The following is a 25,256-nucleotide window of genomic DNA, read 5'->3' on the forward strand; positions in this document are numbered from 1 at the left end:
TGTTGGGAAGAGCCACTGGAGAAGGAATAGGCTACCCAACCCAGTATTCTTGTGGTTTTCCTCTATACTTTTCAGTTTGTGTTCTGGACGTAAAAGCCGTGAACTGGAATACTGATATCTCTAACTCACAAAGTACATCATGTGTTGAAAAGTTCTGTTAAATAGTGAATCACATTACATCCTCCATCTTGAGAGCACTATACTAACATTTAACACCACATAGGATTTAATTGCTAAACCCACACCTAGCTCAAAAATATTAAGCATAATGATTTAATGCTCTTACACCGTCTTCCTGAGATTTAACAACAGAGTGAGTGGAGGATCAGAACAAGAACTTTCTACCTCAGCAAGTGACTTGCTTGACTGCAGAGTAAGAATGCCCTTTCTCTGATCCTTAATAAACCCTAGCATATGCAATCAAAATGTTTATTTAAAAAAACTATTCTTTAAAGTAACTAAGAAACATTATCAAGTTCCTATTAGTGAGAAGCATTTACAAACAAATCAAGATCTGTGATGATGTATGTCCAGATGAACACTAAACTCTGGCTATACTGCATGCAAAACAGTATATATACACGCAGAACCCGAAAGTTTTCAGAATGAGAAAAACACAATCACAGCATCTAACGTTTATTAAATGCTTAAGTGTCAGTTACTGTGTTAAGTCTTTTAGATACATTCAAACTAGATGCATTAAACTTTTAGTGGAACTTCACAACTGCCCTATGAGGCTGATTTATCATGCGCATTTTATGTCTTGGGAAATGGTCTTTTAAAAAATCTTAAGACGTATAACTTGCCCAAGATCAGTTACTAAATGGCAAAATCAGCACTCCAACCCAGCACTGCCTGACCACAGACCTATGTGTGCTTTTTAATGACTAAATATTTTACCTACTCAAATTAAGAATCCACTAAAAAGCATAAGCCTTATTGACAGTGGATCAGTAGTATTATCTATGTATCCCCTACTCTATTTTGTATTCATATGGTAGGAACTTGAAGATAGCTAAATAAAGGATAACACACTCTACTACAAAATAGCTTCAAGGAGAATATGTGGTTTGGGCAGTGGAAAACAGATGAAATATTTTGATGAATGATATGTATAGTAACAGAAAAGTAACTCAAAGGAGCTCTCATATATAAAAGGCTTATTTTAAAATAAACAGTATGAACCCATGGAGACTCCCATCCGGGAGTTATCAGTGATGAACACTAAAAACTAAACATCTTACCTCTTAACTAAATGTTTAATCAAATAAGAACACTGAAGATGCAGGTAACTTTTTTATTGAGGCACAACAAGGCATTATAATTTGCCTGAACGTGAGGCAGTTAGTTTATAAGCTGAACATTAATACAGTTAAGGATTAAGTGCAAACAATATACATTCACAGCTTGACTAGCGAGGCTACATCACAATTTATAAAGTGCCAGATTAGTGCTAATTGTCATTCAGCTTGAAATTTTTCACCATGAGGAGGAAAACAAAAAGTAAGGACCTCCTCCTCCTTCTAGGAATGAAAACATTTTCCTTAACCAATCAGTCACAAGAGCAAGAACTACTTTTGCTTATTCCCACTAATTAGAACACCATATCCTTTCATTGTCGATTCTGTACTGACTTTCAATCTTGGTAAAGCAGATAGCCTGAAAATGTAGAATATTTCCAGCTACTTCCATAAATTGCTCCTCTGTGCAAACGTAACCATATCTGGTCTCCCTGGAAGAGCTGAAGAATTGCGTGATTGCTAGCAGTTTCATGGTCTGGAGCACCATCATTGGCATAGGCAGATACCAAGACCTCTTCATTCTTCATGAGGTTGACATACAGTGGCACATTTACTGCCAGCTTTAGCATATGAAAAATGAAAACATAAGTGCCATTCACCGGGCAATTAAATCTACCAAGCTGAAGATCAAAAGTTTCTCCCAAGTTGTTCAGAAGAAGATCAAACACAATAGGTTGGTCTAAAGTCCCAGGGGCGAGATTAGAGGTTCTGGCTGCTGAGAAGGCAACGCGCATCTGCTGAGGCAAGGGGTACACATGTACCGGCAGTATGGTGGCTGCTGGGTTTGTCACTGGCACATCCACAGGGGTCATGCTACGGGAGTCTCCTTGTCCAGAGTCACCACTGTTAAAGGTTTCGTTGTCTCTTTCTGGGCTGCTCACCTGAGAAGAATCACTCCACCCTGCTGTTTTATTAGCAACAGTGAGTTTCTCATAATGAAGCAGTTAGCTTTGAACACAATATTTAACATTAGTCGGCTACTGAAACAGATAAAAATGCATTTTTATAGTAAGTTTTTTAAAAAGCAATAAAGTAGAGCTACAGTATACTTTTCTAGATTTCTCTGACAATAGGTTTTTATACTACTATTCTAAAGCCAGAAAGGGCCTAAATGATTTTGTCCAGTAGCTTCATTTTTTAATTTTAAGAAAATGAGGCCCCCAAAGGTTGGATAACTTAGCACTAGCTACAACTGGCAAAGTGTAAAACCCAGATGTGAATGAACACTCTATTCTTTATCTTTTGCCCATATTTCTGAGTTATCAGTTCCTCAGTGATAAATCTCCAAGTATCTAACAGAGAAGGACTCAAGAAAACTGAGATTACATAAAAGAAGCAACTTTTAGAACTAGACATTCAAACATTTTGTTACGGTACTAAGTTCCATAATAAATGCTTATTCTTTATTTCTAAATTAATGTGATATCATAAAATTTTAATGTTTCAATATTGTACAAAAACACTGCTCAGATAGAAGGCAAAGATAATGTGAATAGTGGCTACTTTCTTAAAAGAAAAAGATTCCCTTTTCTTGTGACAAAGTTAATCTTCATTTTTTATTTTCTCAGTTAACACTGAATCTTTTAATTGTACTTTCACATTTTAGAAGTATTTAAAGTATCCTGCTTTTGTTCAAGTCATGATGTCTTAATTGTTGTTTATTCTTATCTATCAATGTACTAAGGGGCATTAGAGTATCTAGGAGTGCCCATTATTCCACAACCACCATCCTGAAACATCACCCAAAACTATACCAAGTCGGTATAGTGAATATGCACCTAAGGTTAAATTATGCTCTGGTATCAAACAAATTTAAAACATACACAACACCCACATACACTTAAAAGTGACAAATGATCTCCACAGTCTTTCTAGTAGTCCAATATATCTCCCTTGGGTCTTCCGTACTACATTTAAGCAAACCAAAAACCTCAAAAGATAAATGTTGAAAACAACATACTTTGGGGACAACTTGACAGAGGATAAAGAAAGATTTAGAGGTATGTTTTGGGTAAATAAATTCCTCAGTTAATTATCCTTACCTCTCGAATTTGCCCGAGGACCACCAGATGTCCCTCCTCGTTTGTAACACTGCTGGAAATTATCCTAAAATGAACACATAATATTTACCTCAGCACAAAAAATGCAAAATAGTTATTACTAGCAAATAAATCTGTAAGACTAAGTCCTCTGAGCCTTTGATCTGGACTTCTCCAACAACAACCAAAGGGGCTCAGATGACACCAAGAAAAACAAAACAAGGGTCACAGTAATATATATCTTCATCTGTTAATTAACTTGACAGGTTAGATATGCTAATACTTGCAAAAACAAGAAAGCATTTAGATAACACTACATAAAAGACACAATGCTAGGTTATGAGGGAAATTCAGAAATTTGGCCTGGTCCTCTGTGCCTCATCTCAATACAAAAGGACATAATAAAGCAAAAATACAGACTAATTCAGTCTCTCTATTTATAAACCAAAGTGTGATGACAACTGTTAACTGTGTTAAGGGTTTTGTTTTGACAGGGAAATTGGTAAGAATTATAACATATGAACATATTATTTCCTGGAATCCTTACAAAAAAATGTCCAAAAAACATTTCAAACTGACTCTCAAGTATGGTAAAAGCCCCCGTACAATTCATGAAAAGAATAATGGTGTCATTAGATTAATTATTAACATGTAATAAAAAGTTTCAATAGGACAAGAAAATACACAATAAAAATAATAATTAATATTCCTACCCCAAACTCCTCATCCTCTCCCCAAGAACACTACTATCACTGATATCTTATGTTTCCTCAATAAGAAACTGAAAACAGCACCAAAAAATACTACAATACTGGTACTGAGAACAAATGTGCTATTACTGAAGTTTGTTTTAGTCAACATATTCTCTTCACACACAGTACTGACAATCAAGTAATAATAGTATCTGAATCCTTGATATATGCCTGGCATTTCATACAAAGCACTTATGTCTATCACTTCATTTAATCCTCAGACTCTCTCAGAGTAATCCTCAACACTTCAGATATAAGTAACTCAAACTGATGAGTCTCCATCTAAAAGATAAGGAACTATGGAGAAGGCAATGGCAACCCACTCCAGTACTCTTGCCTGGAAAATCCCATGGACGGAGAAGCCTGGTAGGCTACAGTCCATGGGGTCGCAAAGAGTCGGACACAACTGAGCGACTTAAAAAAAAAAAAAAAAAAAGAAAGATAAGGAACTAGAGCTCAAAAAGTTTATATAACATGTCAAAGGTCACACAACAAGAGGAGTGATAAGATCCAGGGTCAAACCCAAGTCATTCAGGTGACATGGTGTGTTCTCCAAAGTGTGTTCTTTAATACTGCCTCTGTACAGACATCTATCTTACCTCATGTAACTGTAAGCGCCTCCAAGTACAGATCCTTTGTATATTAACAACAGAACTCAGTAAAATACCACATATGTAATTGAAGGCTTGTAAAGCTTCAAAACTTAAAATGCTAATGTAGTATAAATTCATATCCAGATATGATCAGAGACAGGGAGTTTCCAAGGACTGTTCAAGTGGAAAGTCTAACATCTTCCTATCAATCTTCTACCACATACAGTAAAGAATATCTAAACTATTCAAATAAAGAATTAACCAAAAAATTAAACTTTTAATAAAAAGGACTTTCCTATACTAGATACCTAGAAAAGTTAAAGTGAAGGCAATATAGTAATGGGCTATGGGCTATGGAGTTAAGAAACTTGCATATAATTTCTACCATCTATTTGCTGAGTGACCTTACACAAGTTACTTGTTTCTGAACTCCAGTTTCCCTTATAGAGTGGTGAAGTAAATGAGTTAATGCAAACTTAATCAAGTCCTTAACACCTCCTGGGCTTCCCGGGTGGCTCACAGGGTAAGGTAAACAATCTGCCTGCAATGGAGAAGGCCCAGGTTCAATCCCTGAGTCGGAAAGATCCCCTGGAGGAGGAAATGGTTATCCCCTCTTGGGTAGTGGAGATCTTGCCTGGAGAATCCCATGGATGGAGGAGCATGGCAGGCTACAGTCCATAGGGTTGCAGAGTCAGACATGACTGAGCAACTAACACACTTAAGACCTCCTAAGTTCCATGTAACAGGCAGTTGTCAGTATCCTACTTGGGTTATTAGAAAAGCTCCCGACTCAACTCTCCATAGTAATAAAAGTGCCATTACAAAACTACTCTGCTATAAGTTAATCACTAGCTTCATATCAACTGTACTTAACATCAATTGTTCAATTATAACAATTATTCTTACCCTTTGGGAATAAGGTGTTCCAGGGTACTCTCTAGCTTGAAACTGTAGCTGGCTATAATTTCCATTGGAAATTGAAGGAGGTCCTCTATAAGTATCAAAACCTAGTAAATAAACAACTTACATTAAAATTATGGGCAAAATTACACTAATCTTTTAAATAGTCTGTTCTATACCACTTAAAAAGTTAAACTGAGCTTATAAAGCCATCACTAGATTTATGCCTTCTTTAAGCAAACTCTTTAATATTATTTCCACAATAAAACACACATTTATAAAGATATCACAGACTTCAAATAAGCCAACTGTAGAATTTTACTATTGCTGGGATACAGATGGGGTTGGGAAAGGATGGTGGTTAAAGCCTTGGTCTAGCATACTTTTGCTAATATCATGCACTGACTGGAATACCTGGAACCATATTTAACTTAAAAGAGTATCACTATTATACTCTCAAAGTTATCATCTGTGGTATACTCTGACAAAAAAAACTAGGAAACGGGTATTGTCTTAACTGTAACATGTTTTGAGCCAGCCAGGTCAATTAACGAAAGAAATTATTCAAATATGAAAACCAAAATTAATTCCTGGAAAAAAATAAAATGTTCAACCTTTTACTTCAGTAAGTCACAGGATCAATCTGTTTTTCATACAAAAAGTTCCTCTGTTATAGACAAAAGATACATTAGAAATACTGTATTTTGCAGAAATAGGGAATTCTCTACTACATTATAAACAGAAACAACAAAAAGGAACAAGGTAAAGTAAAAACAGCTTGAGTCAAATAAATATATAGACAAAATAATTCAGTATAATTAAATTTTATTCAGAGCATACCTTTATAACCACCAGGGGACCGATACGAATTGGTTAGTAATCTCCCACCACGAGTACATCCTCTAACAGATCCCCGGCTATTGACAAATGGTTGAGAGGGTCTGGGAAATACATTCGTCTGTGCTGGGTAAAAGGCAAGGCTACCATTGCTTACTTGAATAGTTCCATCAGGAAAACTTGCTGCTTAAGGAAACAGTTTTAGAGTCCAAGAGTTAAACGTAATAAAAATTTAATGTTCTTTATACTTAGAAGTCAGTGAAGAGCAAACCTTTAATACAACCCTTTTTTAAAAAAATAGGTGCCACAGATATGCATGTGTATATATAGAGAGATGTTTAAGTAATAAAACATTATTCAGCCTTAGAAAATTCTGACACACTCTACAATATAACACGGATAACTCTTGAAGACATTATGGTAAATGGAATAGGTCAGTTACAAAAGAACGGATATTGTATGATTCCATTTATATAAGATAAGTATTTAGAGCAGATTCATAGAGTAGAATGCTGGCTGCCAGGGGTTGGAAGCAAAGGGAAATGGGAAGTTAGTGCTAAATAGAGAAGATGAAAAATTTCTAGAGATGAATGGTGGTGTTGGCCACACAAAAACTTGGATTAAGTTTAATGCCATAAAACCTATATACTTCAAGATGTTTAAAATGAATTTTGCTATGTATATTTTTATAAGAAAAAAAAAACAGGCTAAATATTTCACCTCATGGAGAAAAAGAAAGTGAACTTTTATTAATACTTTAATTGAAAAGGCATATGACAAACAATATCCTTTACGTACACTGCTCGTCATGTTCTCACAGCACAGGTGAGAACAGAAGGAGGTCGTCTGTGGCTAGGTCCAGGGATTTATATTCACTACCTCTTGCAATTAACCAAGTGCTCAGAACGCTCAATTCGTGTGCTCAGAACGCTCAATTCGTGTGCTCAGGCTTAAGTTTTAGGAAACCCAACAAGGGTCTGAAATACCAACATTAAAAATCTATAAATACTTCTTATGATTGGGAAATGACTACAAAGTTGCCTGCTCTTTCATGTACCTATTATAATAGCATGAAAGACCAAAAGGGCCTCCCATCTCTAAGCAAAGAGTGGAATAAGCATAATAAGTTAAATATGTATCTTCACATTAATCATTGCTCTATTTCAAGAGAGAAGAAAAGAGAAATGGTCAGATAGCCATGTGTCTGTGCTAACACAGAGTTAACAATGATTTCAAAACCTTCATAAAAGCAGCTGCATAGTGCCTTATGCACCTCTACTGCTGATGGTAATCAAAGCAATCAGATTTAAAGATTGAAGCCTACTCCAAGGTTAAATCAGCCATCTAAGTGCTACCTCTACAAAAGTTAAAAGTAACAGGTGAGCTTAACTAAAGAGAGGAAAAGGCATTAAGCATTTCTCAGCACTTGAACAGGAGAAAAGATAATGCTTACTAGTCGGGAAAGGACTGCTCAAATGTCACTACAGACTTGCTTTCCATTTAATTAGCTCTCATCTAAGTCTTCAAAATATACACAAAGATCTTACCAGTCTCTTGAGAAAGGACAGTTTGTTCTACGTGTATAGCTGGCAGTTGGCACTGGGGTGGTGTTTGTGTACTTGCTGTAGTAAAACTTTGATTGTAGCCAGGTGAATAAGGGGATTCTTTTATTTCTTGTTCTTTCCGTGGAGGCAGAGGTGCATTAACATTAAATACCTTAAAGACAGAGTACACTGAGTCATTTGCAAAGTTTCATAGAAAATAATGAAGGATGACATTCGGCAAAACTCTGCAACATTCAAAAACTTCTGTCTGATGGGCGAAGGACTTGAACAGACATTTCTTCAAAGACAATAAATGGCCAATAAGCACATGAAAAGATGCCCAACATCATTAGCCATTAGATAAAAAAATAAATCAAAACCACAATGAGATACCACTTCACACCTGTTAGGACAACTATTACTTAAACACAAACAAAACAAAAAACAGAAAATCTAAATATAACTGAGGGTGGGGTAAAATTACAATCCTCATGCAATGCTGACTGGAACGTAAAGTGGTACAGCTGACTGTAGAAAATTGTATGATGGTTCTTCAAAAAGCTAAATGTAGAATTAACATATGATCCAGCAATTCCACTTCCAGGCATACACCCAAAGAACTGAAAGTAGAGATTCAAAGAGATATGTGTACACCTATGTGCATAGTATTATTCACAAGAGCTAAAGGTGGAAACAAACAAGTGTCCATCAGCAGATGAATGGTAAACAGAATGTGATATATGCGTACAATGGAATGTTATTTCACCATAAAAAAGAATGAAATTCTGATCCATGCTACAACAGGGATGGATGAACCTTGAAAATACTATGCTAACTGAAATAAGCCAGGTACAAAAAGGACAAATATCATGAGTCCACTTATATAAGGTACCTAAGAATAGGCAAACTCATAGAGACAAAGTAGAATAGAAGTTACCAGGGGCTAAGGAGAAGAAGGGGATAATGAGAAAGTTCTGGAAAAAGACAGTGGTAATGGCTGTACAACACTGTGGATGTACTTAATGCCACTGAATTATACATTTTTAAATGGTTAAAACAGTAAACTTTATGCACATTTTACCACAGTAAAAAAAAAAAAAAATTCCTACTTGATTTCTGACAGAAGTTAAATCAAGTACAACAACTAACTCTCCTGATATTATATTATCATAATGCTGCTTATTGAGAATGAAAACTTCATAGGGGAAGAGGGTACTTTTTAGAAACTGAGGATGAATCAAAAAATCTGCCATTTACTGAATTTCTACCACGTGGCAGGACAATTATTTGACCAGACTCTGGTCACTGAGTATAATAAAGCACTTTTGTTACTCTCGAGCCCCTTATCCTGCTCCATTTTTCCTCAAAACATATAACATATGATATAATATATATATGAGTATTTTTCTCTCTAGCCCTCCCACCTCCATAATAAAGAATAAGCTTCTTAAGCACAAAGACCCATCTATTCTCCATTGTTACAACCCAGGCATTGTTGAACAGTGCCTGGCTTTGTAACTACCTGTTTGTTGAATAAATAAGTAAATGAACAAATAAGAACTAATTTGTACTGAATAGGAACCAAACAGGTAGAGAAGACAGACCAGTGTGAGGAAAAGAGGTATTTGTGATAAGAATGTACAGGGCAAGTCCAGGGGACTAGTCTGGCAATTTATACCAGGCTTCAAAAGTTACTGAGTGTCAGGTAAAGGACATTCAATTTCATTTAATAATGGAACACTATTTGCTTTTAATTAGGAATAAGAAAAACTTAGTAAAACCAATGTAGCTTGGTTTTTTGGGTTTTTCTTACTAAAAAACAATACTGTGTAGGATGAATTGACAGGCATAGAGGGAAAGCAAGGACACTGAGCTCTTTCTAGGTGGCCAAGCAAGGAGTAATAAGATTAGTGGATTCATGTGTCTGAATTCAGCAGCCCATCTCCCTGCGTTGTGTCTGCTCCCCACTGCCACGTCACTGGCCCCATCTCACCACTGTCACTCAAAAGGATGTGGAGTGGGACGTTAAGCACCATCAGGATGAGTACTTATTGGCTAAGACTTTGTGTTCTTCTAAAGAAAAGTTTTATATTTATTCTAGGTTTAGAGAATAAATATACAAACTTAGTTGTAATATAATCTTTAAAAGTTTTAAGCTACAACTTGTAGACAAATATGTAATTCAAAATACCTTACAAATCTTGAATAATTCTCCAAAACCCAGCATGAGATGCATGAAGATGAAATCAAATGAAAGCTTCAACAGTAACAGAACACACAAGTATGTGTCCTATATTTCAGGGTATTGATGACATGGAGTACCAGAACTGTGATATTAGTAATTGTTAGTATTATTAAGCTATGTATAGAAAATTATGTTTCTCACTTACATTTCATTTCTTTAATATGGGTCTCCTCAGCTTTGCCTATCACTAATTTTCAGAAGGGTAAATGCCCTGACAAAATATCCATTCAAAATTATTGAGGCTTTGGATTTAACACTCTTCCCTCCACAAACAATATTTCCACTGAACAAACGCAAATTCTATCAGTCCAAATAAGAGTAATAGAAAAGGCAAATTTTTTCACATAGTACCCAATATTAAAGAAACAGTAGCTTTTTAAATGTAATAATCAACTGCAATCATCATTCATGTTTTATACTCACTGTCTGCATGGCTTGAAAGGGTGCTGTGTTTATGGTTACTGAACTACTACTTGCTGGAGGTGACTGGAAGCCCTGTTCAGAGCCCTTTGACATGGGAGGATTTGGAGAAGCTAGTGAAGACGGTTGCTTGCTTGGGGAAACTGCTGCCTAGGGAGGAGAAATGCAGTATCAGCCAATCACCTGTCATACAACAAGCAGTTAACTTACACTAAACCCCAGGATGGCATAAGTCAGCAAGTCCTATAGGATGACATTTGGACACAGGAATGCAAAAGAACAGCTTCTGCTTACAATTTCAAATCTCAATTGCTGAGCATGCACACTAGTATTTGCTTTGCACAGCTTGCTGACTAAGTGAGAATCTTACTACTAATCAGTCTAAGAGACGAGGGGTTGAACTTTTTATGAGGACCTAGTCCCTTTCAAACCCTGTAATGATATTTTCTAGTTCAGAATCTAATATTATTCAAAACTTACACAGAAGAATTGGGCTTAAAAAAAACCCTGGGTGAGTTGCTTAGTCAGTGTTAACTTTTTTCTATTTCAAAGTCTTACTAGTGGATTCCTTAGTCAGCTGCCTTTAAAAAAAAAAACCAAACCTGAGCTAATGTAAATAACTCTTAACTAAGGGAATTAGCAACTCCTTGATACAACAGATTATAAAACCAAATACTTAAAATGTAGGAAAAAAACAATCCCAATGAGGGAATGAAGCAGACAGGTGTGATTCATTAGGAGGCAAACACTTAATTTAAATTTAGACCAAATCAATATCATAAAAACTATTTTCTTATATAATGAATACATATTCTTATATAATAGTTAACCAAGAAATAATAATAAAACCTGAGTTGCTAAACTAATAAAAAAAAAATCTACCTACCATGCTATATCTATCTCAAGGATTTGCTCAAACATAGCAAAAACTACCAAAAGTACAAACATAATACTGTCAAAATGCTTTGACAAAATTAGCCGAAAAGAGGATGGAACTCATTCTGATTGAGTCAGTGCTAATATTAACACTATAAAGTTATTGAGTCTTCAGTTATATGTACCAAAGATTTTTCTCCTAAGGAGTCCTTCAATATAAATATAATTAGAAACTTGAGCTAATAGCTAATCCTACCCCTACCTAGAAATTTTCATCTTTCTGATATTAGCATTTTGGATATAATTTATTATATCTGAAAAGGCAATACACTTGCCTTTTCAGTCTATTTAATACACTATTAAGTCTATTTATATGGTAAAGTCACAATAAAGTTAAAGTTACCTATGTAAGTTCCAGGACTACAACATCAATAGAAAGCAAACATTAGTAAAGTATAAATGTTCAGTCATTAAGTTGATCATGCCTGTAATTCACATGTTAAGCTGGTTCTGCTATTCTTTAAGTCAGAAATGAAATTAAGACAATTGGTCTCTTATTACCTCAGGAGTCTCTGAGGTCATAAACTCTGTTTCAGATCCGGAAGAAGCCTGATCAGTAGTAACCAAGCAAGCATTTGAGCTACAAGTAACTGGAGAAGAAGCAGCCTAGACACAGGAAGATATAAAACATTGTAAAAGGCACAATTTGTTCACTTTATATTTCATGGGCCCTGGCCTTCCTAACACATTACTCTCACTGAACACTCAGCAGTGCCAATTGCTATGCTTAACACTTCAACACATATTAATATATTTACTCCTAACAATAACCCTGTGCAATAGGTACAACTATTCCCATTTTATTCATAATCAGGCAGAACCAAAGAAAGTTAAATAATTTACCCAAGATCACTTTAAAATTAAGGGGTAGAGCTGAGATTCAAACCCAAGCAGCCAGCTACACTGCCTTTCCAGGCCTAGTCACCAAAGCTACACATCTAATTCCATCCTCATTTATCAAGATTCTTGGCCCTGGAAATCCGGGGCCAGATTTTCCATCAGGCACTCTACAGCAAGCTCCCTGGGCAATGAGCCCAGGGTACATTAACGCTCCGAGCATGGGTCTGCCAGAATCATGACAACTATCTTTTCCTCTAAGTGCTCTCAGTGTCTTAAAGGAGTAGGAAGAAGTATAAATAAAAAGGATTAAGCTCTACATAAATCACAATGGCACCACAATCCTAACAAAAATTAAAGCTAATATGTATAAAATGAAAATTGGGAGAAGGCACTTAGGAACTAAGTCTGATAACTGTAACCAATTAAAAAAAACTATGAAAGCAGCTAAGAAAGAATTCTATGGTGTAACAGGTATTGGAATATAACAGAAATCCATAAAATTCTAGCAATCACAAGGTCCGAAGTGTCAGTAAATCCACTCCTTTTATCTAAATGCTTCAGTTCAGTTCTCAGAAGCCCAAGTAATAAATGGGTTACCCAATGTTAACAGAGCAGTTATGTTTCAGTCATCTTCTCCAAGAGTTCATCATGATATGCTGCTTCTCGGGAAGGAGATGGGGACCAGGTTTAAAAAGTCTCATGGAAAAGGTCTTATGAAAAAAATTTTTTAATCCTTTAGAGCATTTTATATATTTAAACAGGTATAATTTAGATCTGACCAAACTATTATAAAACAGAAGTGTTTTTAAACCTAGGCCTTGCTTCTGGCCTCCTCTTTAAAACAATGAGACAACCACCCAAGATAAATGCTACTGGCTGTCGTGGGAACACTACTAAGTCAACTGCCAAAAAAATTCACAAATACCAAGCTAAGGCAATTTGGCACACCTGATAGTTAAGCTTTAAGAGACTTTGAATTTTAGTTAAGAGGTTAAAAAAGATAAGCATTCTTTACATTAGTATTTATTGAGAAGTTAAGGCAGTTTTTGCTTCCAAGTTATTGCTCTTTAAATAGACCAGTTAGAGTTTGTTTTAAGTATTTCTGAGTAAGCATGATGATGGAAGCCAGTGGTTCCAAAAAATCAATGTGAAGATTCACCGAAGGAGCAGACTAAAAACATAGATGAGTAGACAGCACCCCTGAACATGCCAACCTCACAGGTCTGAGGTGGTCAGTAACAATACAGTCCTCTCTCAGCATCCACAGGGACTGGGTCCAGGACTCGCTGTGCTACCAAAATTCGGAGATGCTCACACCCTACAGTCCACCCTCCATACCTGTGGTCCCGCACCTTCAGATTAAACCAACCCCAGATAATGTAGTACTGTATGGATTTAGTGGGAGAAAAAACACATATAAGAGGACCTGAGCAGGTCAAACCCATATTGTTCAAGGGTCAACTGTATGTATTTTTATTAAAGTGACCAAATGATTCTGATGCAGCCACCGCAGAGGCATGCTTCTGAGAGCAATTAGCCTAGACTACTGGTTTATCAAAAAAAAAAAAATCTTAAACTTGTTGACGGAAAGCCTCATACAAAATCTAACAGCTAGAACAGATAACGTGGAATTCTTTAGCTAAAGCAGGGAGTGGGGTGAGGGACTAACCATGAATTAAGAAAAATTAGTTTCTTTCTTTATACTCTTTACACTATGCCAATATACTAAGTGACTTCGGTAGCTTAAACAGCAAAGTAAGATTCCCAAAGTACCTCTGAATTCTTCAGGCTTGCTCTTTCCTTACTAAAATGTCCTTCTTTGTTGTAACAGATGACTTGCCCATGTTCATTAGGGAATTTTTTGAGGACCAGTTTTACTTGATCTAAAAAACTAGATATCCTTAAAATATTTTCAATAATTTAGTTAGGAATATTAGAATCAGTGAGTCTGACTGTTCATACCAAAGCAAGAGTTTCCCCTGAAAGAGTAAATGAAAGATGAATCTGGAGCAGTTACCTGTAATGGCTCTTGAAGAAAATCACTTTGATTGGATAGATTCTGTTCTGTAGATGCTGTGGAGAGTGAAATCAACAGTAAACTACTGAGGGAAGAGAAAAGTTTATGCATACCAACTGGATGGAAACTAAAGTTCATATTTTATAAAACCAAGCAGTATCTAGAAGAACTGGGTCTCAAGTCCTCTCTATTAGAACTTTAAAAAATTAGAGGATTATAGAGAAAAAGGGTCCTAGTTCCATCTGTGATATTTAAAATGTTTTATGGTTAAATGGACAAAAGCAGCATTTCAAGGCTTCCAAAAGAAAAGAACTGTGACTTTTTAAAAACCAGCAACTGTAATCTGAAAGATAAAATCTGAGCTATCATGAGTAGTAATTAGCTGATATACTTTTTGTTACAAGTTTCAAAGTAAGTCCTTGCGGGGAGTCATCTGTCTCTTCATTTTTTTTTTCTCTTTGGTCATGTAAATTAAATATATTTTTCAATTACATAGTTTCAGTTTGGTTTATTCCTGTTAATGTCTATCACTTGTATTGATTACTCTCTCTTCCTTCTCCTTACCCGACCCAGGAATTACTGCACCAATGTTCTCGTTGGTGTATACTGCTTACTACGGCTGAACTATGGCTTTGATTATGTCATTCCACCCCTAAGATAAACTAATGCAGAACAAAAAGCCTGAACTCTGAAGTGTCAGACCAGATTCAGATTAACCAGTGTTAGTGCAGTGTTAATCAGTTCAGTCAGTTCAGTTCAGTCACTCAGTTGTGTTCGACTCTTTGCAACCCCATGGACTGCAGCACGCCAGGCCTCTCTGTTCATCACCAACTCCTGGAGTTTACTCAAACTCATATCCATTGAGTCGGTGATGCCATCCAACCATCTCATCCTCTGTCCTCCCTTCTCCTCCCACCTTCAATCTTTCCCAGCAAAAGGGTCTTTTCCAATGAGTCAGTTTTTCACATCAGGTGGCCAAAGTACTGGAGTTTCAGCTTCAGCATCAGTCCTTCCAATGAACACCCAGGACTGATCTACTTAAGGATGGACTGGTTGGATCTCCTTGCAGTCCAAGGGACTCTCAAGAGTCTTCTCCAACACTACAGTTCAAAAGCATTAATTCTTCAGTGCTCAGCTTTCTTCACAGTCCAACTCTCACATCCATACATGACTACTGGAAAAACCATAGCCTTGACTAGATGGACCTTTGTGGGCAAAGTAATGTCTCTGCTTTTTAATATGCTGTCTCGCTTGGTCACAACTTTTCTTCCAAGGAGTAAGCGTCTTTTAATTTCATGACTGCAACCACCATCTGCGATTTTGGAGCCCAAAAAACAAAGTCTGTCACTGTTTCCATTGTTTCCCCATCTAATTGCCAAGAAGTGATGGGACCTGATGCCATGGTCTTAGTTTCATGAATGTTGAGCTTTAAGCCAACTTTTTCACTCTCCTCTTTCACTTTTATCAAGAGGCTCTTTAGTTCTTCTTCGCTTTCTGCCATAAGGGTGGTGTCATCTGCATATGTGAGGTTACTGATATTTCTCCAGGCAATCTTGATTCCGTCTTGTGCTTCCTCCAGCCCAGCGTTTCTCATGATGTACTCTGCATAGAAGTACATAAGCAGGGTAACAATATACAGCCTTGACATACTCCTTTCCCCATATGGAACCAGTCTGTTGTTCCATGTCCAATTCTAACTGTTGCTTCCTGAACTGCATATAGATTTCTCAAGAGGCAGCTCAGGTGGTCTGGTATTCCCATCTCTAAGAATTTTCCACAGTTTGTAGTGATCCACACAGTCAAAGGCTTTGGCATTTTTTTAAAAAAAGGCTTTGGCATAGTCAATAAAGCAGAAATAGATGTTTTTCTGGAACTCTCTTGCTTTTTCAATGATCCAACGGATGTTTGCAATTTGATCTCTGGTTCCTCTGCCTTTTCTAAGACCAGCTTGAACACCTGAAAGTTCACAGTTCACATACTGTTGAAGCCTGGCTTGGAGAATTTTGAGCATTACTTTACTAGTGTGTGAGATGAGTGCAATTATGCAGTAGTTTGAGCATTCTTTGGCATTGCCTTTCTTTGGGATTGGAATGAAAACTGACCTTTTCCAGTCCTGTGTTAAGCAGTGTTAATCAGTGCACTAAACACCACTGATATAATTTCACTCACAGGATGAAAGCCTCAACACTAGATGTACAGAGTTGAAAGGAGTGAAGCAAGTCAAGAGTAAAATTATTTAAAAAAGAAACAATTGGAACAAACAGCTGTAGGTATAACAAGTCTTAAGAATGAGGACATACCTACTGGGCTACCTGGAGTAGCTGAAGGCGGCTGTGACGATGGAATTGCACTTGAAGGTTTGTCAAAATCCAGAATAGATTCCTAAAGATAAGATTTTAAATAATGAGTGGAAACAAAGATCACCATTTGTTGGTAAACCTATTACCATTAAATTATTTATGATGTTGTCATAAACCCCTGCTTATTAGCTATAGGAATTTATCTAATAACTATCTTAAGATGTTAATAACTTGTCTTTTAGGAGAAGAAATTAAAAGTAAATCTAAAGTAACTGTCAAACCTTAAGACTATCAAGTATTAAAACTCTAAGAGTAATTCTAAGGCCAAGTTAGGAAAACTCCTCACTTGAAGGTTTAAACATAAATATTAATCCTAGCATAGACTGAGCCCTCATTTTTATTATAACCAATGAGAAGTTCTAATTATTTTATCTCAACCACTAAACTAACTCATGCTCTTAGATACTTTCATGACAAGAAGCCATTCTCTTCTCCCATGTGCCTATCTTGGTTATCCTGGAAATATTTCCAATGTACTTAACTTACACACTTGTAGTGATATTTTAGGTCCTTTATTTATCATCAAATAATCTGAAGAAGTAAGCAGTTCTCTCACTTAATAAAAAAGTAGAAGGTTGGGAGTTTGTCAGATTATATAACTGGTAATTGGTAGAAGTGGATTTAAATGCAGGTCTAACTCCAAAGCAAGATCTTTTCACTATTAACACAGAAAAATCTCTATTGCCTACTTCCTAGCTCAATAACATCACAATATTTTGAAATTCTGCATGTGTTTGTATAACACAATTTGACATTTAACTATTGACTTAACTCAAGTTTACAATCTTATAAAATGAAATATAAACTCTTTGAGGGCAATCAATGTCATGATTATTTACACACAATGGCATCTACCAAATACCAAGCACAGTACAGGTTCTCACAGTCTGAGCAGAAACTACTGATGAGCTACAGCAGCAATATTGTTTGAGCACTTAAAGCTTCTTACATGTTTAATTCATTACTCACAACAAACAGGAACAGGAACTATTATCCTCATTTTTTTTTGCAAAAAAGAAACTGAGGCAGAAAGTTAAGTAACTTGCCTAAACTCTCAGAGCGAGCAAGTGGCAGAGACGAGATTTATACTCATTCTGAACACCAGAATCTATGCTCTTAACAACTTCATTTAATGCTTCAGACCAGAAGCTAGTAGCCCCATAACTAGCATTTAAGATTCACTTAATAATGACTCATACTTGCATAAAGTTACAAGTTCCTTGAATCTGGGTCATCAGATCCTGCAGTTTTTCTTTCCTCAATACTGGATCCTTTGGAAGGGTAGAGGAAGAACCTACAGGCTGATGCATTGGCTTAGGCACCTACAAGATAAACCCATAATGTGTAAGAGTGAAGTTCAAATTCAACAGCTTGATTCAGGAAACTTAGCTTATCACTGCATCTTAATGTAATCAAAATACATAGCAGTGTTCATTTATAGGTTTATCTCAGGTAAAGAATTTCCACATAAATGCCTCTTCTAACTAATTTAAACAAACTTTAAATGTTTCCCCCTTCAGTACAACTTTAATGGGAACTGTTGCTAAACATCATCTTTTTAAAAGGAAGGCCAATAACAGCAGAACTTCCTTGATAAAAAGTTCTTTCATTGTGGACATCGGTTACCTTACGTTCTCCATATGATGCCACTGCCTACAATATAAAACACCTCAATGACCTTTTTCCAAGGAAAAAAGTTACTATCACATTAAATATATATCCCATTTTTAATATATATCTGATTTCAGAAACATTAAGGTATAAAAATGTATACACATATATCCTAGAGTTTAGGAAATACATTGTTATATTTTGTTATAAAGTAAGTATACTTTGGCGGGGCAACTGATGTTTAGAATGTGGTCCCCCTCCAGCTAAATTTCTTAAGATTGCTGAAACAGACCTCATGTTTATGGTGATTTCTTACAGGTATCAGCAAACTGATCCCTACCAGCTCCTCCTCTCCACCTTCTAATTCACTAAGAAATCACACAGCTAAGCTACGTCAACAGCGTTATAAAATAATAGTTAATAGACCCTAAGGAAATATATGAAAGGCTCTTTTAGGAGAAAAGTATGAACTTCGGTGATTTATTTCATGTATCTAGTCTTTTGGCTTTGAACTCTTGTTTGCCCTTGACTGTACTTAGCCATATTAAAGACAGTGGAGATTGCAATGTAGATAGAGGCAAATATGTGTTTATGCAGACACACATCCTTGCAGTCACTGAGAGACCCTATAACTTCAATATGATGATGTCTGTGCCGTAAGGTACAATAAATGAGTTCTGACCTTTACAATTAAACATTCTTGATTTTAAATACTATTCAAAAAACAGCAGGGTATCAATATTTAATATGGTCAAGGCTCAGCACTGTTATACCTACTGGAATTTTTAACTGTGTTTTTTGAGCAACTTTATTGAAATATTAAATTTGGTTTATAAATATAAATTTCCAAAAATATTGATAGCTATCATGTAAAAATTACTGTCATATGATATCTGGTTAATGAAATAAGGCTATCAATCTTCTGCAAGGTCAGGATGAAGCTAAAATTACATCACCACTTAAAGAGGAATAAAGGAAAATAAAAGGAGACAAATAACTCTAAAATTCTCTTCCCAAAAAGTAGAATTGAGGCAGGCATAATTTATAAAGTGCAATGATCTGAATTCCTTAAACAAAATGTTTTCTGCCCCCTAACTTTTTAGTTGAAGTATAGTTGATTTATGATATACAATATCATGTTATTTTCAGGTGTACATCACAGTGATTCAGTTTTATATACATGTATGTGTGTGTATTCTTTTTCAGAATCTTTTCCTTTACAAAGGTTATTAAAAACTATTGAGTACAGTTCCCTGTGCAACATAGAAAAATATTCTTCAAACTGTTAAAGGACCAAAGATACATGGTCCTCAATATATCTGGGTTCAATCCCCAGGTTAGGAAGATCCCCTGGAGAAGGAAATTGCAATCCACTCCAGCATTCTTGCCTTGGGAAACTCCATGGACTGAGGAGCCTAGCGGACTAGTCCATGGGGTCGCAAGGAGTTGGACACGACTGAGCAACTAACACTTTCACTTCTGGCTAAAATGGAATGGAAGTTCAGGAACACTACGAGATGGACAGGGAGAACACTGGTGAGTTCACACTTCTTAGCAAACAAGGTGATAACAAGTCTTCAACAAGTTTGCATTGAAATAGTGATAAATAACTTTTAATAAAAGACAAGACTAGCACTTTATCTAAGGATTATTCATTATAAGCCTTATATTACTAGCATGGGTTATTTATTATTAACAGAATGAGGCCTCATATTTGAACCAAATCTCATACTCCAAAACCTAATTATAGAATGGTAAACACCTATACTTTTCATCTGCAGAAAATTCTTATTTTGAAACAGAAACAGACAACTAATCCAGCTCCCTCCCCAACCACTACTTCTTCAGAAACAGGACATTAAAGATTCCTGTTTCTTCTCCTGTCCATTTGTTCCTTATTCAAAGAGGACAGACTATAAGTCAGTGAAAGAGAAGGAAGAAAATACAGAAAAATGTAACTTGCATCAGAAAAAGGTCTCCCACCTTTTGACATGCATTTACATATCTCACTTCACATTATAGTCTTCTCTGAACTATCATTATTTTGATGTCATATCATGTCATTAAAACTTGAGCATTAAACCAATATTTTCTAATTGTAGAAATTTCACTTCAGGTTAGGCACAAAAGACAGACTAAGTCTGCTTCCAATTTTCTAGGAAAAACACACTATGCATTAAAGGGTTAAGTGAAATACTTTATATATTAACATGGGTTTTACTGATTTTTTTCTAAAGAGAAATTTTAAATTATCATTATCACAAATCTCTATTTATGCCTACAATGACAGGAACAGACTGAAACGAATCAACTCACATCTTTGGGTTCTGTATTAAACTTCCTGGGAAGGAGCTGGTCATTTGGTATGAGGCTTGCTGCAGCTACTCCCCAGGACTTTGGAGAAATCTGTGATTGTGGTGTTAAACGGTGTTTCTGACTCTCAACATTGTTTTCCCAGGATTTTGGAGTCTCTGGATGTCTTGAATCCTGTTCTTCACACGTGGGAGAGGTCCATGACTTGGTGATGTCCTGGTCACTCTGTACAGATGGTGTCCAAGACTTTGGCGTTTGCTTCTTTGGCTCCTGTTCTTTCTGTGGCTGAACTGGCCAAGGCTTCAGTGTTTCCTGCTTCTTCTGTTCCTCTTGAACGTATCCTGCTTTGGATTTGGAAGCTTCCTGCTTCCACTGGCCAGGAGTCGGTTTGGTTTTGGAGACGTCCTGCTTCTTCTGCTCTTCCTGCAGAGTGGACCTGAGTTTTGGAATCTCTTGTTTCCTCTGTTCTAAGGAAACCGCAGGCTTTGATACCTCCTGGTGCTTCACAGAAGACTCCCAGGACTTGAAGGTTTCCTGTTTCTTCTCCTGCCCATCTGGTTCAGTAAGCATATCCCAACACTTGGGGAGATTTGGTTTTCTAGCATAATCTGCTTCCCAAGACTGCTCTTCATCTTGTTTACTTGAATAATCTACTTCTGTCATGTAGCGTCTGTTAAGAAACTAAAGCAGAGGGAAAACGTGCTCAAGTCAGTCTGTAGAACTTGGGGGCAGTACTAAACTCCTATGTCCACTGGTCTGAACCACTGTGCTAACAGGATATTTCTGTCCTTAACCTACTTGAAGAGAGTCTCCCCCTTTTTGGTCCATTCCTTTCCCCTCAATTAACAGAAAGACAAACTTCAAAAGCAGTGATCGACATTTGACTCACCTGAGACTGGCAAGCAGAGCACATCACGGTGCCACATTTGCTTGACTCAGGCCCTTTTACCAAGGTTATTCTGCCTCTGCCACCTTCGGACCACCTGACTCCCTTAAATGTTAAGGCATAGGATAGTTCAACTATACAAAGTTATTCTCTTTATACTGAAGCCTTATGTTCCCTGAACTACCAGCCTTTTCTTTATTCCCATTATGTATCAATCATATTGTGATTCTGCTTCTTCCATTATTTTCAGCCTCCGTGAATTAAAATGTCACTTCAGAAAGAGAACAAATACCTTCTTCTGTTACCAATATGAGTAAATTCTGGCAAGAGCAAAATCCTACTCATCTTTAAATTCCAGTACAGGAGCCAAAAACAGCAACAGCTAACACTTGTAACTTGTATGCCAGGCCAAAGTGTAAGTAACTTAGAATTTAAGTGAAATCCTTCAAACCTCACAATAACTATATATGGTAGGTATTATCATTATCCCCATTTTATGCAGGAGAATAACAGACACAGCTAAGCTAGGTATCTCGCCCAAAGTCACTAAGCTAATAAGCTGCAAGGCCAGGATTCAAGCTTATGCAGTCTAGATCCAGAGCCTCAGTTTCTAACCACAACACTACCCACAAGTCTCAAAACCCAAAGTTGACTGAAAATTGCCTTTTAGTACCTTACCTCTTGTGGTTGTATCTCTGGTTGTGCCAGTTCCATAAGAGACTCTGAGAAAATAAAAGAAATATTAAATAAATACCAAGTAAACCGTAAGTTTTCAGACTGATTACACTATAATTCATTTAAGAAACAAATTTCAGAAGAGTTAATAGAAAAAGGATGGAACAATTAAGTATATTTATGGAAGAAGTTAATTCTCACTACTGGGTGTTGGTCAAAAGCACGTGGGCTGAGGCTAGTTGGAGCTACTCGCTCTCCTTACGCAAGACAGTTTTCTGAATTCAAGCTGCAGTTACAAACTAATTTCTGACTGAAAATAGGACTACCTCCCTTACCCACAAACACCAGCTCTGGTATCATGGGGTATAAATGAGAAACACTCGAATCTTGCTAGTGGCTACCAGAAAGCTGCTTGGACTACCTTCTTAGAAGTAATATTTCTTTCCAGCCTCAACAATCATTAGTAAACGTGTTACTTACTTAAAGTATCTCTTCTCCAAGAAAAGTAGAATTTTGAAAAACATACTTCTTTAACTGATTTTGGCATTTTTTTCCTTTGATCAGTAATGTTAACCTTAGATTATTTATATTCTTGGCCTACAATATAGTATTGATCTCTACTATAACTTACATTTAAACAGCTTTAAATGGAATGAATGATCCTAACAGTTTAATGAAAAGATTCATTCAAATTCCATAAATGCCTCATTTTAACAGTATACTCTTTTGTAACAAAGTGTAACCTAAAGTTTCTATTGAGATTCACTCTGCCAATCATGGTAGTAAAGCCTAGAGATGTTTCCTAAACCTAGGCTTACCCTGGGACTAGTAAAGATTTCTATGTATGTAGAAAATAAAATTAAAACAAAGCAATCATTTTACAATGATTTGACTCATTTGGTTAAGTATTAAAAATGCAACCACTATAAAGAATCTCAGAGATCACAACAAACCTGACTCTTTAACAGATTCAGTCTTCAATAATTGTTTTTTCTTCTCCGATTTTATTAGCATTTCTTCCTCCAATGATACCTCTTTTTCCTTAGCATTTTTTGGAACTGGGATACTTTCAAAATAGCCTGAGTTCAGCAATTTAGAGAGTAGATCTTTCATGTGTTTGTCTAACAAAAAGTGATTAAGAGTTAGTTATCACAAAAGCTGAATAGTTCATGGAAAATTATTTGAAATAGAAATATTAATGTAATGTTATCCTAGATATATGTCATTATAACATTCTACATTGGGGATACTTAAAGAACTGGTCATACTATAAAAAGGAAATATGCAGTCCATCATTACCTCTTACTGAATGAATATAAATTTTAAAAGTCAGAATCCCAAAGTTTTAACAAGTCACTTAAGTTTCTCTGGACCTCCATTTCCACCATTTGGAAAATGACTAAAAATCAGAGATTCCAATTGAAGACTCTAGTATGTCAAAAAAGCACATATGTATTCCCTGAGCTGGGAGAAAATAGAATTTTCCCATCCACCCCCAAGACATCACAATAAGCAATTACTCTACCTTCTCCAAGTAACTACGGCTTTGGAGAAGTAAAACAACAGAGTTCCTCAAACATAATCTTCAGTAAAACCTATCTTGGACAATCTCTAAACAATGTACAAAGTACAAAATTCCATGATTAAGATTTTACTCTTGAATTATGCTGTATTTCACTCCTATCACATCACCCTTTGATAATCAAGAAAAACCTTAAAATGACATTAAAAATCATAAACAAATCTAAAGTCTATTTCACTTTTGATAGCCAATAAAAACATAATTCCCAAATAAAGCAGAGTTCTCAAACTTGATTTGGGTCTACTATTCCTTTCAGAGGAATACTATGACACAGATTACCTTTCTTTTAAAATTAACTTTGAGGTAAAATTTACAAGAAACAAAATTCACATTTTAAGTGTACAGTTTTAGCAAGTATGTAATAGTCATGTTACTTCCACCATAACCACAATAGACTATTTTAATCAACTCAAAAATTTCCCTTACTCCCCTTTTGTAAACAATCTCTTCCCCCTACTCCCTAGGAGCCACTGACCCGCTATCATTCACATTATGACTTTTCTAGAATTTCATATAAATGGAATCATACATTATGCACTCATTTTTTGTCTGGCTTCTTTCATTCAGCATAATTTATTTTGAGATTCACACATGCTGCTAAAGTATCAATAATTCATTCCTTTGTTACTGCTGAAATGATTTCACTGTATGGATATATCACATTTTGTTTATTAATTATCAGTTGATGTACATCCAGACTGGGTTCAATTAGGGACTCTTCGGAATAAGCTGGTATGAACATTCATGCACAAGTACTTAAATGAATGTATGTTTTCAATTCTTTTGGGTACTAGAAGTGTAACTACCTGGTGATATAGTAAGTGTACACAATTTTATTAAAAGCTGACAAACTAGTTTCCAAAGTATTTGTATCACTTTGAATTCTAACCAAGCAATAAATAACTGTGATTTAAATTTGAAAGGACTTAAGAAATTGAGATAGTTATCCATACTCAAATATTTTTTTAAAGGAAGTAATAAAAATGTTTACCAGCTTCCAGTGAGTTTTCATTATCCTAAACTAGTACATAAAATTATGTATGTCATGTCCAGACATTTGTACTCGGTCATCTGGTCAAAGCCTACTTACAAAGCCGAAAGGACTCTTTCTCTCCAGATCATTTCCAGATCGGTAGACAACAATGTTTCAATAGACTATGGAGCCAAACCATTCCTATTTTCTTAAGCAGGTCTGGTAAATAAGCTTTGACATTAACAATGCGTGGATTTAAGTTTCCTAAACAGAATGGGTACTATCACACAGAACAGAGAAGTGAACCCCAAGATGGTCAAGCTCTAGTCTATAGCTCTGTTCCCAAATTATAGTGAATTGCCACCTCAAAACTCACCATAGGTTCCATTTTAGTGAGTACAATTAAACAAGAGCTGCCTCTAACAGAATAAA

The 25,256-nt window shown here is 36.0% G+C and overlaps 1 protein-coding gene across 12 annotated transcripts in view; it reads right to left on the reverse strand.

The window, feature by feature from the left end:
* Positions 1-1,283: 1,283 nt before the first annotated feature.
* Positions 1,284-25,256, reverse strand: part of CAPRIN2 (caprin family member 2) — a 42,441-nt gene continuing 18,468 nt past the window's right edge. For 2 of the 12 annotated variants that reach the window (XM_061125211.1, XM_061125218.1), the window contains exons 7-19: positions 23,223-23,390; positions 22,273-22,316; positions 20,712-21,389; positions 17,984-18,106; positions 16,725-16,806; positions 14,425-14,480; positions 12,069-12,173; positions 10,635-10,781; positions 7,970-8,138; positions 6,426-6,608; positions 5,592-5,692; positions 3,344-3,407; positions 1,284-2,205 (exon numbers count right to left, since the gene is read on the reverse strand). In XM_061125211.1, the coding sequence (XP_060981194.1) occupies positions 1,637-2,205; positions 3,344-3,407; positions 5,592-5,692; positions 6,426-6,608; positions 7,970-8,138; positions 10,635-10,781; positions 12,069-12,173; positions 14,425-14,480; positions 16,725-16,806; positions 17,984-18,106; positions 20,712-21,389; positions 22,273-22,316; positions 23,223-23,390 (2,489 nt within the window). In that variant the 3' untranslated portion in view covers positions 1,284-1,636. Of the gene's footprint in view, positions 2,282-3,343; positions 3,408-5,591; positions 5,693-6,425; positions 6,609-7,969; positions 8,139-10,634; positions 10,782-12,068; positions 12,174-14,424; positions 14,481-16,724; positions 16,807-17,983; positions 18,107-20,711; positions 21,390-22,272; positions 22,317-23,222; positions 23,391-25,256 lie in introns of all 12 variants that reach the window. The other 10 variants (XM_061125219.1, XM_061125212.1, XM_061125223.1 and 7 more) reach the window with 10 other exon arrangements.

The sequence above is a fragment of the Dama dama genome, chromosome 22 (assembly GCF_033118175.1).
Source record: "Dama dama isolate Ldn47 chromosome 22, ASM3311817v1, whole genome shotgun sequence".
NCBI lineage: Eukaryota > Metazoa > Chordata > Mammalia > Artiodactyla > Cervidae > Dama > Dama dama.